The sequence below is a fragment of the Chinchilla lanigera genome, unplaced genomic scaffold, assembly GCF_000276665.1.
Source record: "Chinchilla lanigera isolate Chin_1 unplaced genomic scaffold, ChiLan1.0 scaffold00004, whole genome shotgun sequence".
NCBI classification, from domain to species: Eukaryota; Metazoa; Chordata; class Mammalia; order Rodentia; family Chinchillidae; genus Chinchilla; species Chinchilla lanigera.
The window spans coordinates 19,319,151-19,338,895 of record NW_004955405.1 but is presented as its reverse complement, the minus strand read 5'-3'; the positions used below and the strand labels follow the sequence as shown (position 1 = coordinate 19,338,895).

At 36.7% G+C, this 19,745-nt stretch overlaps 1 protein-coding gene and 1 long non-coding RNA gene across 2 annotated transcripts in view; one reads left to right on the top strand and one right to left on the bottom strand.

Annotated features, from left to right (window-relative positions):
- Positions 1–285: 285 nt before the first annotated feature.
- Myf6 (myogenic factor 6 (herculin)) lies at positions 286–2,098 on the bottom strand. Its single transcript, XM_005374366.2, has 3 exons — positions 1,511–2,098; positions 1,143–1,233; positions 286–915 (listed from the first exon to the last, which is right to left on the bottom strand). The coding sequence occupies exons 1-3, from the start codon at positions 2,027–2,029 to the stop codon at positions 797–799; spliced, it is 729 nt and encodes a 242-aa protein (XP_005374423.1). The 5' UTR covers positions 2,030–2,098; the 3' UTR covers positions 286–796.
- A 432-nt stretch (positions 2,099–2,530) lies between these two features.
- The window catches only part of LOC102021620, a 47,490-nt gene continuing 30,275 nt past the window's right edge, over positions 2,531–19,745 (top strand). Inside the window, exon 1 of the long non-coding RNA XR_001235414.1 lies at positions 2,531–2,652. This is a non-coding gene — a long non-coding RNA (uncharacterized LOC102021620). The remainder of the gene's footprint in view (positions 2,653–19,745) is intronic.

Here is a 19,745-nt window from a genome sequence, read left to right as displayed (position 1 = left end):
TGTGTAAATCTTACCAAGACTGCCAGTGTATAGAACAGTAGAACAGAAAAGATGATGACACAAGAAAAACTACGGCTTCCCTCTGAATACTCTTTACATTCGATCCTAAGTGAGAGATCTACCTGAAATATTGACGTGCCCAGTTTAATTCAGAAAAAAAGAACTCATTCCATGCTGCCTTTGTCAGCATGAAAAAGAACACTTAAATAAATGGGCTTTTGCTGTGTCTAAATTAAAATATTTCTCCTTTTTATTGTTTCCCATAGACATATTTTCTCAGTTGAATCAAATTTAAACCAACTTTATTCATATAGAAACTTATTTTTTAATATTACAATACCGGGATCCTCACACATTTTATATACAATTCATCATTCCACGTTTAAAATATATTTCTTAGGTTTACATAAAAAAGAAAGTACTAAGGTTATTTACAAAAATACATTTAAGTACCACTAAAATTAAACATTTCCATTTCGACAGGAATGAACTTCTTTTGTATTGGCACAAAAGAATCACTGTAACAAAAGCGAATACATAACAAAGCCAGTAACAACAAAAATAAGGGTGCTAGACCTAAGCCACTCCAGGTTCCAAAGAACAAAAGCCCGAAGCCAAAGGCCTTTTTCGTTTGAATCTGCACAACAGTTTCTTTGAGAATAGGTCTCTCTGTCCCTTTCAAAAACGCTGAAATCTGAGTTCCTAAATATTAATGCAACGTGATCTAATCTACACGATGAGGCGGAGGGGTCTTCCTGCCCCTGGGCGGAAAGGTCCAAGCGCTCTGCGGCAGCGGTTACTTCTCCACCACCTCCTCCACGCCCGGGAGTTTGCGCTCCTCGGAGGAAATACTGTCCACGATGGAAGAAAGGCATCGAAGGCTGCTCGAGGCGGACGAATCAATGCTTGCTCCGCCTAAAGACAGAAAGAAACACACAGGAACATAGCGCTCAAGGAGTATCCGACCCTCTGCGCCCCGAAAGGCGCTGAGGCAGCGCTCAGGAGCTCGCGCTCCTCTCCGGGCGGGAGCTGAGCTGCGCCCCGCGCTCACCAGTCCAGGGGCCCCTCTGGCCCTGCACGAGCACCCCGGCTCCCTCCCGCGATGCTCTCGTCTAGGCCCAGCGCTCTGCCTTTTACTTTACCTTCCTTAGCAGTTATCACCAGCCCCCTGGAATGATCCGAAACACTTGGCCACTGGGAGCTGCAGGTGCGCAGGAAATCCGCACCCTCGAGCTGGCGGGAAAACCAAAGCAGAAGATTAGGAGAGAAACAGAAATTCCTGGGGAAGGGGTGCTTTCTGGGGTTGTCTCCCCTGCTTCCTTGGGCCGGTACGCATTTCCTGCCTATTGCAGAGACCTGGTCTTCGTGGGTCACTGGGGGCTCCTTACAGAGCAGGAGGGGCAGGCGAGAAAGGGGGAGGGAGAAGGAACCAGGCAAACAGCTGAGTGAAGGCCCCAGGAAGCCCTTCAATCAGCCTTTGCGCTCCCTGCCCGGCAGCATCTGGGCTTACAGTTTCTTGCTTGGGTCTGTAGCTGAAGGGGTCCACCCCCAGCTCCTGCATTTTCTCCTGCTGGTCCAGCCGGTGCAGCAGGTCCTGCAGTCGTTCAATGTAGCTGATGGCGCTGCGCAGAATCTCCACCTTGGGCAGCCTCTGGCTGGGGTTTGCCACGGTCCTCCGCTTCAGTGCCTCAAAGGCCTCGTTGATTTTCTTTAGCCTTCTCCTCTCGCGAAGGGTGGCGGCTTTCCGCCGGTCAGTGGGGGCAGATTTTCTCTTACAGGTCTTGCAGGCCCAGATGAGACACTGGCCGGGGCAGTGGGGAGGCTGCAGGCCGGGGGGCGCCAGTACATGTTCTTCTCCACTGCTGTCACTCCCAGCTTCCGGGGGTATTTGGTCCTGGCAGGGGGACAGGGTACCATCACTCCCTGGGTACAAAGGAGAGCCCTCTGCCACTTCTAAGGGCTGCAGAGTAACATTTTCCCCGTCCAAGTAGAAGAAATAGGAGCCAGTTTCAAAAAGGTCCATCATCATGTTCTCCTCCTTGGCCTCTGACTGGATCTGAACTGGGTGATGGACTCAAAAACCCAGAGGAACCACCCAGATGGCATTTAATTAGTGCGGTGACATAAGGCGACCTAGCTTTATATATAGTAGCTCCTGAAACTCTATCCAACTTTTAGCTGTCATGGAGCATCAGTCTCCCAATGTGATTACAGTCACTGCTCTCTAGAACGTCTAGTTTGAAAGAAAACTGAGAAGTGTCACCTCCCTGAGCAATGTGACTGTCTGTGTGAGCAACAGGTTAGGAGGAAATACATAGAATCGCATAATTTAAACAAAGCATCGAATGTTTTCATTCGGGACAGTTTAGACAGTAGACCTGCTTACAGGACAACTTCAAAACAACTGGGGATTAACACTGTCCCCTTCCCCTCCCCCTGAGCTCATCAGAATTCTAAGTATAGAGTCATGATGAAAGATTTCAAAGGCAATAGCCATTGCTCCAAAATAGCCTGGTTAATATTTGCAGTGTGGTTCCGTGTGGCTCTTTTCTCTCTCCTGCCTGTCAAAAAGTTGCTATTCCTGTGATTAAAACCATTACAGTCCTTCAAAAGTTATACATGACTTTCAGGCTTCAGCCTCAATAGAAGCAGGTAAATCTCTTTCCTCTCTTTTACTAAGGCTGTAAGATGCATTGGGAACTGGTGGGGTGGTTGACGGGTGCTCACATCCCATATTACTGTATGAAGTGACTCTCTGACTTTCTAGATCCTTCTATGGTTATGTTTGTTTTACTTGGAGAAGGGCAACCACAGTTTAAATTGCTTCCTTCCATGGTAGAGCAGTAGAAGACATAAGATGCACAGGCTGAGATAGGTGATAGGATACAGTATGTGTAATTACTCTTCTTTAAAAAATACTTGTAGTGACAAGACTCACACCATAGCTATTGATATATATATATATATATATATATATATATATATATATATTAGTACGTATCTGGGCCTTCTGTTTTGTCCCATCGTACTCATTGGGTGCTCCCTATTTTGTCATCCACATTCTGCTCATTGACTGCGTATAAGTTGTTTAGTAGGATTTACAGGAGAAAGGTAGCAATCAAGGCACAAGCAAGAAAGTAGAATTTTTGATTGCAGCTTGTCTATGGTCCAACACACACACACACACACACACACACACACACACACAGTTCCTTAGGAGGCAGTATATTGCCAAGCTGAAGTGTAAGGGCCCTAGTTTCTCTGTAGCTCTTTCCAAGTCCTAGTCCTAGCTAGATTGACTTCTACTTATGTTTCCCTAAGTAGTAAGCCTCAGTTTCTCATAGAGTTTTGGCAGAGATTCAAACAATATCTTGCATGTGAAGCATATAGCTCCTTGATGAACATTAGTTATCATGTATTGCATAAAACTATGTCAAGGTTAAGAAAAATTCTTATGCAGAAAAGAAAGCACAGCTGTTGGAGAGGTTTTTCTCCCCTTTTTTTTTTTTTTTTTTTTTTTTTTTGGTGGTTGTTGTCTTCATCCTTTCAGTCCCTTTATTTGACTTTTATATCTTCCCTTAGAACTTTGGAAAGATTCCTCCCACTGATAAGTGGTCTTTGGGAAGACAGTCACCCTTGGCCTTGGCCTGTTGAATCAGTGCCTAAAAACCAAGATGGAAAGCAGCAGGTCTTATTATTTTACCTCAAGCAGTGATGATTATAGACTATGTTCCCCACGGCTTCGTTTTTAAAAACTAGAGTGAAGGTAGTATAAGAAGTCAACTGTCAGATAATTTAGGAACTCATCAAATGTTAAACTCAAGTTGTTTATTCTAAAATCCTTTCTTCACAATCCCTACTGAGCCACAGACTTTGACTATTAAGTTTTGACACTTTTGGCTGTTTGTCTGTTTTTGTTATTGTGTAGCTGTTATTCCTTACCAAGTCTAAGGACTATCCTTACACTTTTGGAATGGGTATGGAACACAGGGAAGAACAAGAATAAGCTAGTATATTTTTTGTGATATATTATTCCATTTCTACCAGTGATCTTGCTGGCAGAAAATAAATGGAAGGCTTCAGTGACTCGGTTTATAATCTAACATTTGTTATGGAAAATGAGCTTCTGGTTTTAGTAAAACTTTCTCCTTTCTCTCATAAATATGAAAACAATTTGAAAACTTATTTTTGAAGCAGTGGAATTATATAGGATTATTGTGCAAATTATTAAGATAAGGATGACTGAAATTCATTTACTCAACATTTATTTGGTGTCTACTAAAGTTAGATTGTGTCCTGGTTGCTAAAAATAATGTAGCAAAGTAATAATCCCTCTCCTTATAGACTTGGAATCTGCAGGGAGGCATGATATTGACAGACATAAAACATGGGAGAAATAGTCCAAGAATCAGAATATGGGAGACCTTCAATATGGTTGTTTTTGCCCTTTGGGTTCTTAGAAAACCCTAATATCTCAAATCTTTACATTTTCATCCATAATATTTGTATACCAAAAGATGTGCGTATTTTCAAGGTTGTTATAAACAAAAAATTTTTGACTGTGAAATTACTCAAAAACGTGGCACATTTGGGGAGAGCAGAGGGTAAGGAGGGATAAGAACAGGTTGGTCTACAGGCAATAATTGACAGTTCTATAGGAGTAAGAAGTTGTAGTATGCTGTCCCACAGGAGGGTGACTACAGATAGCAATAATGTAGAATAGATTCCAAAAGCTACAAGAAAGGATTTAAAAGCTTTCACCATAGAGAAATAAAAAACTGTATGAGGTGGTCAGTATGCTTAGCCTGACTTAAACAGTACACAATATATGCACGTATCAAAACATCATATGGTTCCCCATTAATATGTAACATTTTATGCTTTCCATGTATCAACTAAAACTAAATTTCAGGAGTATACTCTATTAAAATTCTTTATTAATGCAATTATTAGGACCAGAGAAAAATGAAGCAAGAAAAATAACTACCAAAGGATTTTGAGGCTTGAGTAATAGAAGTAATATTTAAGGCACTATCGTTCATAGACTTGCCACTGATTTTTAGAGCTACCAGTAGGTATTAAAGAGATTGCACATCATGAACCTACTTTGCTTTGTCTTTTTGAGGCAAGCCTCGCTATGCAGTTCAGGATGGTCTTGAGCTCACTTTGTAGTCTCGGCTGTTCTCAAACTCACAACACCTCTCCTGCCTCAGCCTGAGTGCTGGAATTACAGGCGTGCGTCACCAGGCCCGGCCATGAACCTACTATAGAATCAGAAGACCCTCCCCTTTCCATCTATTCTTTTATTCATGTGCCACCACTAGAGAAATGTAGAAAAAGAAGATTTACAATAGGAAAAAGTTAGGGGAGGCTAACAGTAGCTTCACAGATAGTGTCATCTGTTGAATTGCTGTGTATTAAATTACAAGTCTCCTTTCCCCTTCCCCACATGGTCTAGAACTCAGGCCAGAAAGATTAGTATTAGTATTTCCCTGAAGGGAGCTTTTCCCTTTTTTTGTTTAGGGGACTGAGGTGAAGAAGCAAGAAAATACCAGCTTGGAAAATAACCATCCTTTATTCAATTAGGTCAATAGGAAAACATGCTCTGGTTCCAAACAACCAACTAGTGAAGATTTGGAACTCAAACTGTTTACAGAATGTGAGATGCCTGTAATTGCAATTACATTATTTCTCAGTAGAACTTGGGAGACACAGATCTTGACAAGTGGTCAAAACACACTGACATAACCTGGACAATTACAAGCTTGAAATACATCAAATATATTTTTAAAACTGTAGAAAAAGTAAATAATAATACAGCAATAATTACATTGTCATTAATCAATCACTTCAAGAGCCTAGAATTCATTCTTAATGAAATCTGAGACTAGTAAGTGATAGAATTGAAAAAATTTAAGTAGTTTACATTGTATTATTCTTGTTTCATGCTTAATTATTTTAAAATGAATTTTCTACTTATCATTTCAAGAAAGGTTGAATGGGTCCCGTTCCTCAGTGTAGAAAGGGTGAAAAGAAAAGGATCATGACTTGGCTCAGTGAACAGCAGCATTTAGCTAGGAGCCTTTAGAAAGGTAGCAGATGTGGTAAAAAAGAGAATCAAGTTTTGGGTCAAGACAGAATCTAAGTTCAAGCCATTCTGAATCACACATTCCAAGTTTCAGTTTTATGAAAGATCAATCCCTTGAACAGTATATATATTACAGGCTTGTTGTTAGCACAAAATAAAATAGAATTCATGATATGGAATATGCACTCCAAAACTATCAGTTCTCTTTCTTCTTAATTTATAAGGACTCTGATTGAAGTAGCCCCAGTGAATTTGTTGAGAAACAAAAACAAAGCCAAAAATCTCCTAAATTTGGTAAGAAAGATATTTAAGATAAAGGTAAACATTTGTATTAATGGTATTACTGAAGAAAAAATACTAGAACTAGGGACTATAATAGCATATCATGTGTTTATTCCTTTATTACATTTTCAGTTTTCTAGGGGAAAATGACATTAGGTAAGTGTCACACGAGTGATAACTGTGTTAGGAATTTTGAAAAAAAAAGACTACAGCCCTCTTGAAGGATATAATGGTAAAATATCCCATTCTCCTCCCCTGATGAAATTTTTGAAGAATGATAGTTTGCGCATAGAAGTTCTTGTGGAATTGGGCTGGTCTTTCTAGGGAGCAAAGTTGAAGGCTTTTAGAAGACCGCTACATCCAGACTGGTGACCTTAAGGATGGAGCTCAAGGGAGAAATAGACACAGAGACACAATGAAAGTTTTCTGAAGCTGAGGAGATTTTTGTGGGTTACATCTAGAGGATATGGCTACACTGTTATCTAGCTCGGTTCAAAGAAAGCAGTGTCAGTCATTTAGCTGAGAAAGTAGAACAGAGAACCAGACAGAAAATGATTATACTTTTTTCAGCCATGAAAGGGAGAAGATAAGAGGATAGAGGTAGGAGAAAAGGGAGAAGAAAGAAAGAATAAACAGAACAAAGCTACCATGCAGAGAGCAGGGTCAGCTAACAAGGGCACGAGTGGGCCTAAAGAGTAGAAGACAGCACCTATTGACTGAAAGGCACAGATCAGAAGGGGTATGTTGTGCTTTAATTTCGTGACCACTGAGTGAGTAACATGAATCTGTGCACCTGTAATTTACCTAATCTGCAGACAGTTCATGCCCAGAGATTCCCAAACACTGTGATAAAAATAGTTTTGCACTTAGACTGACAGAACATTTGAGTCACTTCAAGGGACGTGGGTGAGGGGCACAAACCAAGCAGAGGAAAAAGAAAAACATTAAAGGCGAACCCTCTGCAATTTCCATACAGCAGGAATGAGGAGCTATGTGAAGAAATAGGCCCCAACTAGAGAGGGCTCCGGGTGATTACAACCCCAGGGAAGTGGGTCTAGGAGAAGGAAGGGGGAGCAGAAAGTCTCACATCCTCAGAAAAAGTTCTCTTCTACTGTTTGCTTTTGCTCCCAACTCCCATGCAGTAAAAGCAGGTTCCCAAAAGCCTATGTTCCTGTCATGCAGTCGCCTCAAAATGACTTGTGCAAAGGCTACTCTTTCTTATTTCCTAGGTATAATTTCCAGGCAAGCAGGCAACAAATCTCTTTTATCCACGGAACACTCATTCCTTGGTGCAAGAAAAAATGAAGTCCTCTTCATCATTCTGTATCTCCCTTCCTGCCCCTTTCTTTTAGGATTTTTAATGAGAGTAAAATCTGTGAGCCATTGGAATTTTTCCTTTCTTGTGAGGGACAAAATGCCACAGATTTCCTTAGGAATTGGTGAGCCTGACGTTCAGCATTAAAACTGGGAAAACCGAGAGAGGCAGAAAAACTAACAAACAAGATCCCAGGCAAATCAGAATGAGCTGATTATCTAATTTCCAAAAAAAACACCATTTATGTTCCCATATCTCTAGGTATAAATAATAATTTACAGAGTGTAGAATGCATGAAGTAAGTTTTTTTAAAAAAAACTTTATTATGATTATAAGTATGGGGCTTGGTGTTAAACAGAGGATCTAAAGCTAACTTTGCGTCATATGAATCATTTGACCTTGGAGAAGTTTTGTAACTTTGCTAAGTTTCTATTGACTAGTCTGTAATATTAAAATGACATAACTAAATAAAATTATTTCAAACGATAAAACATTTTATTGAAAGTGTCTAGCACATACTAAACAAACACTCAACATGAATTAGTCTTATATTATTTAACCTATAATTGAAGAAAAGAATCACTAACTTACTACTCAATAAATCAGCCTCTGTCCTTTTTCCACATGAATAAGTTTTCATGTAATTTTGTAAAATGTTTTATATTACATATTTTCATTTTAGTGTAACTGTAATACTATATTTTACATGACCTTTTTCACTTAAAATACTACATAAACATTTTCCATGATGTTACATACAACTAATATTTAACAAAGCCAACCTGTTTGAAATAATTACTCTATGTTATTTAGATCTTTTTAAAATGAATGAATTGTGATATTTACATGTTCCACATTGTAGAAGCGTCTGGTGATACTATCTTGCTACGCTAAACAGATGTCTCTGGTATAGGACGGTTAGCCAAGTATTTTGTTACTGCCCTCCAACGGGCTAGTTATGACATATTGCCCAAAATGGCTGGTGCTTTAATACCTGTGTCAGGGCCTACCGTGACAAATAGTCACCACTGTACAAACACATTATTCCATAAAACTTCTCTACTAGTTTTGAAAAAAGTTATTTAATTATTTACACAAACATACCCTACATTTTATGAGAAACCCAGATATTTTTGGGTATGGATAATATGTTAGATTTTAGGTTATTAGTTGATAGAAAGATACCAAAAGTATAATACATTTAAATTGCATATAATTCAGTACCATTTACATATAGACATTACATGCCCAGCACGTCACTGATTACTTTAAAAATTAATCATATTAAAATTCATCTTTCCTGATTTCACAATCTGGGATAATTGTTGGAATATTAGAAAAGCCTAACTGTATAATTTCACAACATAAGTGTAATCTTCTTGTTAAACAATTTCAAATTTTTTTAAAAACATTTTTTTTTTTTTTTTTTTAGGTACCGGGGATTGAACTCACAACCTTGTGCTTGCCAGGCAGGCGCTTATGCCGCTGAGCTATATCCCCAGCCCTAAAAAAACATTTTTTATACTTAGGTATAATCTATCATGAGAAGTAGGCTACTTCATTTATAGCAATTTGATGTTCAAGAATTGTTGCACGTAAGCAATATAGGTCTATATTTTATATTGTGAAGTTGTGTGTTATTCAGCTCTATAAAATAAGTCATAACATACTTCACAAGTATGTTATACAATTCTGTTTATTTTAAAGCAGGGTAAAGCAATATAAAGAATATTTAGTATTAGTTGCCCAAGATCACATGCTATGAACTAATCTCTGGCTCCTATAGCAGCGAGTTATATAACCACAAAGAAGTTCTTATTCTGAATCACCTTATAGTGACCAAAAGAAAAGAATTCTAGGGATAATATAACTTAAGGGAGCCTTGAGTGTTTATCTGAGAACTCAGTGATAGCTTCCATTTTTTTCCTAGGTGCAAGGCCAAGTGGCAGTATTGGTGGCTAATGGCTGAGATTTGGACCTTTATTCTGTCCTGTTAGGAAATAATATAAAATAGTATTTCACATGTACAATGTTATGTATAGGCACCCTATCCCAGATAGCACAAGAAGATGTCCAAACTAAGATGCTTAAGATACATAGCATATTTCATTATTCGTAAACAGAGAGGAGCATGATAGGAAGAGATGATAGTGCACTATGGTAAAGCAAAACTGGAGCAGAGAGACCACGTTACTGAAGACCTGAGCCACACAATGATCACGTGCCCTATCTTTCCCCAGTCACTCTGTCCCACTTGTAAACTCCTTGTAGCAGAGAGTTAGAGATGAAAAAGTGACTGCAATAAATAGAAAGTGTCTTAAACCAATACATGGATGCTCTGAACATGCAGCCCAAAACAATAGCTCGCCTATAGGAAAGTTTTTTTCAACTGGGCCTTCTCTGTTTTGAGAAAATTTTGCTCTTTTAAAATTATTGAAATGTCTAAATGCAAAAGTGATTGATGAATATGAAGAAAATACAGCAACTAAAACGCCAATCAAATTCTACATAAGAGAACTTGGGAAAAGACATTCTATAATATTTACGAAGAGCAATTTTTAAAATGGTTCCTGTAATTTAGATAAGCTGAAACAAATTAAATTCTAATAAATTATACTGATGTTTTTGGTTTATTAGTATGAATCACAGTGAAGTTTAACAGATTATTTCATACAACCCATTTATGGAGAAAGGCTTTATCAATAAATCCATTCCCTATAATATCTCCTAAAGTGGAAATGGGGTATACATCAAAGTTTTGATCAATTTTAATGATTTTTCAGTCCGATATAATAAACAGGGTAAAAGAAAATTTTTGGCTTTTATTACTGTTCATGTATTGGTTGACAGAATAGAAAGACTTAATTTAAAATGAAATTGCTACCAAAAAAGGGTAAAAGCTTGAAACACTTTAACTTCAAAAGTTTTGTTACCAAGGAACAGGTTAGTTTAGGTCTTTCTTTTCTCAAAGTCATGGGTGCGTTGGGTTAAGAATTAACACATAAGGTGGGGGTAGAATTTCTCTCTAAACTTGTTTCCAAGAAAATAGATGAGCATATGCTGGTTGAAGCCATCAAATAAGGTGTTTACATAGCCCATAATGCATTTGTTTCTGCAAAATCTTTAATGTGGACAGTGACATGCATGACTCCTGTGATGGCTGTTTGGTAAAGTATGTTCTTTTCATACAAAGGCTCTATTAATGTGTTTCCTCAGCTCCGCTTCACACTTCCAGGTCCTCTTGGAATTGACACCAACTGTCTGTTTGACCTTGTTTATTAATTTTCTTTCAAAAGAGCTATTCTCTTCCCTCAGCTGTTGTAGTGACTTAAGGTTTTTCCAACCCTCTGATATGCCTCATGTTGGACATTCTTTCTGTGTTCAGAGGAGTATGTAACAACAAGACCCTAAAACATGTCACATGTCACGGAATCATTGGCGCGGTTGACCACTTGTTCCATTACCCACTCTCACAGAAGAACACATTAGCTTGACCTCTTGGAAAATGAAAAAAACAAAATCAGTTTGTTCTCTCAATCAGTACCTAATTGTCAAGGCAGCAACAACTCCACGCCAATGCTTCCTTTTTGAACCTGCATCCTTCACACACCTGGTCTGAGGAAGTCCAGTGGGTGCCTGAATAGAAATTTCTTACAGAAATGATTTTTCCTTTCTTCAATGGAGAGCTATGATTGCACACACCAAGTCCACTTCACAGCCATGACTGGTAGCACTAACACATCCTGGGTAGCAGAGAATGACTATTGTATCTCTTGCTAATTTTTATTTGGGGTCAGCCTACCTTCCACTGAAGGATTAACAGGCAAGAAAACAAATAATACAAGGAATGGCCACCAATGTGTATAACATTTGTTTAGTCATAAAATGAAGTTGGACCGTGAAGCGGTATGAATTTTCCATGGCACAAGCTCTTTCCTTGTGTGACACTTATTGTTTTGGGTTAGTGAGAAACATCACATCACAAAGAAAGAATGCAAGATTCAAGGGTTGCTCAGCTTTAGCAGTCTGTTGTTGTTCCTGGAAGTGTTTACCCTTGAAGTCTGCCAGAAGGCAGTAATTATTTTGTGGTTGCTATGCTTAAAAATCATATGTGAAGTGAGTGTTGTTTGGTTGTTCTGATATTCTTTTTACCATTTTGTTCAGATCAGTTATTGTGGCTTGGTCTTTTAAATTGTTTTGTGTTATGCTGTAACAGCACTAAGAGCATATGCTACTCTTTAGAAAAGAACTAAGTCCTTTCCAGATTCTCTGTAATCTTTTATATAAGATTCTAAAATAACTAGACATTTCATGTGTCCAAACTTTATTTTTACTTCTTTGAGGATTTGGTAGTTTAAATATTTTTCTAAAATTCTAATAAATGTCTGAGAATTTTTTCTTTAATCTTAGCCATGACAATTCACTGAAAAGCTTATTGTTTTTTCTGACTTTGAAGAAAATCCCATAATTTTTCAATGGAATAAGTTATTGTTTGAAGATGAAAGAGATGGTTAAAATCAGCTTTGGGATAAACGATCATGCCATAATGCTATTTTTGGCAGTGCTGAGTTTCTTAAAGAGTTTCAGAAATATATTGTCTTAGCAATACCTTCAACCAAAGGAAAAAAAAAAAATGAAGTGTTGTCATGTAGGATCTTATACGATTAGCATGGGGGCTGGCATTTAGCTCAGAATCAAAGCGCCTGCCTGGCAAGTGCAAGGTTGTGAGTTCGATTCCTGGTACTGGAAGAAAAACAAAAACAAACAAGATTGGCATGAAATTTTCTGAGGGTAGGGTAATTTAATCCCACCTTCACAAGTGGGTACTGGACTGTCCCGGTGTTCTGGGGCTTTTAAAAGTTGTTAGAGTAAAGGCAAATAATAGAGAAGAAAGAAACAATGAAGAGGAGAGGAATGAGGGAGAAGAGGAGAGAGGGAGGTAGAGAGAGGAGGAAAGAAAGGCTAAAGGGGAAAAGTATTGTTGTAAAGTGACTCTGAAGTCAAAATTGGCCATTAAATTTCCATCAAACACTCTAACAAAATTCACAAAATTTTGAAAATCAGCACACAGTTTGCAATTCTTTTAAATAGTTTTCTTCCTTGGGAAGAAGATCTGGAGGAAAAGCTATGACACATGAGTCACAGAAAGCTTGGAAGCACTTAATTTTGTGTCCTATATGCTCCCACTTCAAAGTTCATGACTGTAGGAAAGATACTCACAAGGAGACTATTTGTGGAGTATGGATCATCGCACTGTACCCACTTTTCACAACTGTCTCTTTTTATATACCTCATATTGATTACAGTATCTAGTTCTGTGATTATTTATAACTCGGCCCTTATCACATTGCCCTACAATGCCTATGTGTTCACATCACCAACTACAGAGGGCAGGAACTGTATAATCATCACCTTAGATGACAGAGGATTACCTGGTCTAAAATAGATACATATAATCTTTGCAAGGGAATGAATGAATGAGATAATGATCAAAACTTTCCTTCGTCTTCCTTGAGATGAAGTAGCATTACTCCTTGTCACATACTGTATAACTATTTGGTATTTGTTTAGTTTTTATGAGTGATTGGCCCCCAAGATGCATATCTACATCAGTGGACAACACAATGCTCATTTCCTCTCTTTGAAAGTAATTCTTCAACTTTGGGTAGAATTTCCTAGAATCCTTATGGGGCCTTCATATGTCCTCTACTCAAAACAATTTGTAGTAGGACTATGTTTGTTAGTAAAATTGCTAAACATTAGACATAAATGTGGCTGTAACAACTAAATCATAGTACACCAATTGGAGTTGGCTGAACTAAACACATTCAGGCAATAGTCATAATGAGAAAGTCTGATTATTTATTTGTTACTTCTCTTAAATGCAACTAATTAAAAAGCGACATGTGGTTCTCATTTATTAAGTGATATATTCAATTAAATCTTCAGTATTTGTTTTTTACATCACACAGGAGTAAACTTTGACTTTTAGTGAGTAGAAATTTCCTCAAAAAGTTCATATAAATAATTTCACATTAGTAAAAATAGATATTATTTACACTATAAATGGAACTGTTCGCTGTACATGTGTAATCCCTTTTTTTTTAGTAAAGTCCTTCTTTACCACATGGATTTTGGAATACCATGTCAAACAAAACAAAGTCATAATTTACTTATTCTAAAGTCCAAATTTTTTTATACAATAAATATAATGATAACTACCACATGTATTGACTATTGTTTGCCAGTTATCATTTAAATTCTTTAAACATTAATTCTTTCTTCTCGTTCTTAACCTGAGAGTCAATAGAAACTCACACTGTACATTTAAGTATAAACGTTTTAGAACCTTTTGTATTGCTACAACAGCACACCTGATGCTAGATACTATATGCAGAAAAGAGGTTTGTGTGGCTCACATTTCTGGTGAGTGGATGGTCCAAATAGCACGGCACCAGCATCTTGACCAGGGACCCCTGGCTGTGTCACAACATAGTAGAGAGGTGGAAAAAGAACCTGCTCTGTACAGAAGAGGCCAAGTACACGGAGTGGTCTATTTCATAGCATGTTGTTCTCTAGAAAACTAATCTACTCAAGTGAGACCTAACCCATTCGTATGAGACAGGCATTGATCCCTTCCAAAGTGGTTTCCATGACCTAATCACCTTTTACTGGCCTATCTCTTAAAGGTTCTTCTTCAACAACCCTACAGCATGGAGGCCAAGTTTCCAGCATGTGAACCTGGGGAGCACACCATATCCGAGCCATCACACAAACATACAGCAAGTAAACACTAGGCTAAATCAATTATTTCCCTCAAAAATAGTGTTTGTTTTATAAATAATTTATTATTGGAATTAAATTTGTATCCATGTCTTAATTTGTGAGGTTTTCACTTGTGTGTTTGGGTTTTTGCTTTAGATGTTCACATAGTTGTGTTTTCCTTGGTGTCTTGGTGTAATAATCACCTGCCTTATTATATAATAAGTATGAGAGCTAGAGTACAGAATATTCTACATCCTGAGAATGTCTACTGCTAGTTTTTGTGGCATATCATTTAAAAGTCAAATACGGATCCTGTTTGGTGAAGTTAGATTTTTTTCAGTATGCACAATCCAGTAAAAAAAAAAAAAAAGTATGAGACATGTTTCTGTATAATTTGCCTTACCTAATCCTAACTCTGTGGCCCTGCTTCCCAGTCTCTTAACCTTATTTGAATCTGCATGGAGCCAGTCCCAGCATTCCCAGTAGCCTTGCTGCACCTGCCTGTTATGATGTACTACCTCTTCCCAGCCCACTCTCGTGTGCCCTGCTAGCCTGGTTTAACACCTGTTGCTCATTACTGTAGTCTCTGGACCTGGTGTCTGCCTCTACCCATGGGCGTGTTGGCAGCCGATCCACACCCGCCTGTGCATCCCCAGCACCTGCCCTCCTCTGAGTGTATCTTGTTACTTTTTCACTCTTCCTTTTGAATCAAATTAGTTTTGATGGGGTCTTTCAGAAAATACACTAAACCCATTCTGTCTCCTTAAAGAGTAGGTATAATGTAACTAAAAGAGAAAAACGTTTTCCCAAAGACACAGGAATGTTGACTATTGTGTTTATTTTTATTCTATCAGGCAGCAAATAAAATACGGTGAATTTCAATAAATGTTCCTGAATTTTTCTGCTTTGAAGGAAGGTGTGCATGTTAAGAGGAAAGTGTGTGTGTGTGCATGCACGTTTGTGTGCGCACATGTGTGTTTGTGCACGTGTGCTCACGTAAGAGCATGAGCTATCAGTGTTGCTGCATGCAGGTTTCTGTGAAAAACTGAATTTTTTGAAGTGAATATAATGTAAAAAATGATTGTAGTTGAACAACATTTAGTAAATTGCCCAAATGTATAGAACTCCTTTTTTCCAGCTGCAGTTGCTTAAATGCTTTTTAAATATTTTCAAGTTCTTGGTCTCATTCAAGATAACTAGTCATCAACAACATGAACATCATCAACATGAACAAGTGACATGTCATTATGTGCCAGTTTTCCCACTTCTCCAACCCTTATTTATATTTGATCCAGAGTTGTCTGTTGACTTTCTGACTGAAAAGACATTTATTTTAGCATGTAAGTATTGGTAGGAAAATATGTTACCACATAGACAACATTATTTTACTTCTGCTAAAGTGAACTCTCAGTTGAACATATTTGTTTGATTTTTGCTCATGTGTAAGGAATTATGCTAAATGCAATTTGGATAAAATAAAAAAAAATCCTTGATTCCTTGTTTATAAGCAGTAGGCAAATGAAGATCAGTAAATAGAAAATGCCAATAGATGAGAATAGGTAAAAAATATCTTCGGACAGGTACTAAGGAAGACATTAGTTATTGAGGGAAATACAGCAGCAGCTCATAGCACTGGGAATGTTTTAGATGACAAAAGAACACTGGCACTTATTCTTCTTAACTGTAACTTTGCACCCACTGAGCAACCTTCTTATTCCAGAAAATATTTGGTTTATATCTGGAAAAGAAAAAACAGAGGAATTTTGTGGGAAAGGTATTTTTTAAAATATGGACTAAATTTAGTGGCAATGAGGGCTACTAAAAAGAGCAGTGGAATCATCAGAGGTGAGAGATAGGAGCATAAATCTGGCAGAAATGTACAGAAATTTGAAAAACAATACAAATTGGTTTGCATCAAGTATATATATTAGAGAAAGTAGGAATTAGCAGAAAGAATACTGAAATAGATATCTGTATAGAAAGGGTAGCATTGTCATACTATCACTGACCATATGAAATGAGTAATTCAATTCTCATAAAATAAACTATCATAAACAATACCCAGAAGCATCTCTACTTGAGAATGGGCATAGAGTTCATATGTGTACACTAAATCTAAGTAGGTAACATCATACCATGCATCTGCTGCCCTCTCTGGAATATAAAAGGGAATAGTGGCAAACACTACAGATCAGGAGCCAGGTTTTGTAAGTTCAAGGCTAGGCTCTTTGATTCTCTTAATGTATAACTTTGGTTGGACTGTGTCCCTTCTTTTAACTTTGGTTTACTCATCTTTAAAAGCAAATAATGATACCTATTTAACAATACTGAATTAGTTTTTGCAAAATCTTTACCTTGCTGCCTGACATATGGTAATTTTCAATAAAGAAAACAATTGTCAATTACAGCAAGTGGAATTATAATAACATATTATAATAACATATAATTCAGCAAGTGAATCATAATAACATATTATGCAAATAATACATATCATAATTTAAGTATATTCTTTAAACATAAATACATATAACCTCTGATTTAAGAAGTCAGAGAGTAGGTGCTAATCCTATTACTGCCCATCAACTTTGTATTTTCTTTCCTAAACATATTTTAATGACTATATTAAAAGTTCTTCTCTGCTGATCCTATTTCTTCTATTTCTACATCTGTTTTTGTACACTTGTACATTTGTTTTTATTAATGGATCATTCTCCTGGTTATGGGTCACATTCTTTGTTGCTCTTTCATTATATCTGGTTATATGTAGTTGGATATTGGTTGCTATGAACATGATACTATTAAATATAATTTGGGGGTTTAGTGATTTAAAAGACGGTAGTTTATTTTTCCAAATTTATATATTTTAAGTTTATGTTTAAAACCTTATTTTTATGTTTTGTTAAGGGAGCCTCATTTACTGAGGGTTCTGTAGGGTTTCTATACTCCGTAGGGTATCCCACTCACATTTCATTTTAAGAAAGAATCTTTCAGAGTTTAGGCTTTAGAAACAAATTGTAGTTAATTAACAAATCAATTTGGAAGGATTTGCTGTTTTTATAATTATTATTGTGCTTTTGCCTTCAGTTGTATATTCTGCCAAAAATGTTTCATGTACATCAAGATATTCTCTATTTTCATTCAATAAGAAGAAAATCTGTAACTGGCTAGTAAACACATAATGATTATAACCTTTTTTATAATGAACATTTCACATTTATACAAAGTATGTCATTTAGAAGACTCATCCAAATATCTGCAAAGGGCTATAGGATATTTTTTGATAACAAACTCAGTTTTAGCATTATCCTTACTAAATGTGGTTTGGGGTACAGCAATTAAGCTTCTATTATCTTATCTTTCATTATCCTATATCTAATATAGGACTTTCATATTTTAAAAGGTTTTGTAAGGTCTAAGTGGAATGATGAATGTAAAAGCAAAAAATGTATAATTCATTGGAACGATTTCCCAATCCAAGACTACTTTTAGTGATTATTAAAATAAGTTTTTGCCTTTAGAAAATCTTATTAACAGAGAATAATGCATTTTATTACATTGTATTAAATTAGTTTTATTTTCAAAGGATGATATTACAGGAACTGAAAATGTCCAGTTGAACTATCTAAAATGAAAAAATTCTTGGCCTCTTTTCCAAGTCATATTTTATATTCTTTGTGCTCATTTTAAGTTTAACCCAAACATTCTTTCAGCATGTGCTTAATTGTTCATTTAATAAAATGTATCAGTGGTCTGACTTAGCTGAAGTCAGTATATCTACCACTGCATTTTCCTCCTGTCTTTCCACATATAACAAATATACAAATGTGACACTAATGTCACAAACTACAGCACAATCCTAATATGGGATCCAGTATCTTATTGATAATCATTACATACTGATCAGCCTTTGTAAAAGACTATTTTTACTTGGTGAGGTTCACTGTAGTTTTTAAAACATTTCATATGTGTGATGTAATTTGTTCCTCAGAATGACTCTACGAGCTGGTGGACATACTAACCCTGATTTCACATGGGACTGCAATCCATATTTATGAAATCATTTAGTATAAAATATCACCAGTTCTAAGAAGACAAGTGGTTTTGCTAAGATTGTATAAACTTTTTTTCATATTTTTACTTTTTAATGTCATTCAGTTGAGAATTTCAGATGATTTTGTGCTCCTGGCCTCATAAAAAATTTGCACTGAGTTTTCCAAAAGTTGATGTCCATGAAAATAGACTTGGTTATCACAATCATGCATGGAATTCTTTCCCCAGCTTAGACTCCATTTTTGAAATCTAATGTTTGGTACGGTATGTGATGAGCAAACCACTATCTCCTGAATGAAGAGAAGAGGTCAGGGGTTAATTAGTTAGTTTTTCCCTTTTTTTGCCCAGGGCTTCCACAAATACCTATAAAACAAATGAAAGTTATGCATTTGAACAAAAGATGAAAGCAGAGGTGATACCTGCAGCTGCTCTCATCTGTGAAATAGCGTTCTAAGAAGCTCCAGTTTCATTTGACTCACATGAAACGCATATTGCTCATTTATTGTACATGTGCTCCAACAAATTTTGACAGATCAGTTCTAAAGATATTACAGTTGTTCTTGTTATTTTAATTTGCATGTACCAACCACATACAGAACTTGTGTACACATTGGCTCTTTCACAATATAATTAAGAGAAAATTTAGTTATCACTAAGGTTTTCTTTGTGTGTGTGTGTGTGTTGTGTGGTGCTGAGGATTGAGCCCAGGACTTTTTGTATGCTAGGCAAGAGCTCTATCACTGAGTCACATCCCCAGCTCTTAGTTTTCATTAATGTGTAACTTTCAATTCAAGTTCAGTTATACTTTCTTGATATAGTTAGTAAAGCTATGTGTATTTAAATTATATATATGCTATTATGAATATTCTGTTAATGAAGCCAAGTCTTTTATTCTGATCCTGTCTGGCGTCTTTCAGAGAATCCATATATTACTTAGCATAAGGCCTGAGAGCAGACAGTAATACAATTTGATTACTCCTAGAAATGATTCTTAAGACTATCTTACTCTTACTGAAGCAGAAACTTTCTTTTAACACACCCTCAGGTGATTCATGCAGAAATTAAAGTTTAATAAGAACTGCCTTAAAAAGAACTAATACTAGTACTTCCTTTTACAAATATTCATACACATATAGGTGTGTCCTATCTATTTTCTACATAAGAGTATTTGATTTATACAGATATTATAGAACATAGTCTCTCCTGTAGATTGAACTATTCTGTCCTTTTATTACTTAATATATT

Excerpts from the sequence above, each read along its gene's own strand:
- Myf6 (XM_005374366.2), bottom strand. The coding sequence starts at position 2,029 with ATGATGATGGACCTTTTTGAAACTGGCTCCTATTTCTTCTACTTGGAC. Across the intron at positions 1,234-1,510 it reads ACAGACCCAAGCAAGAAACT|CTCGAGGGTGCGGATTTCCT; the intron begins GTAAGCCCAGAT and ends TTTTCCCGCCAG. Across the intron at positions 916-1,142 it reads GGTGATAACTGCTAAGGAAG|GCGGAGCAAGCATTGATTCG; the intron begins GTAAAGTAAAAG and ends TTCTGTCTTTAG.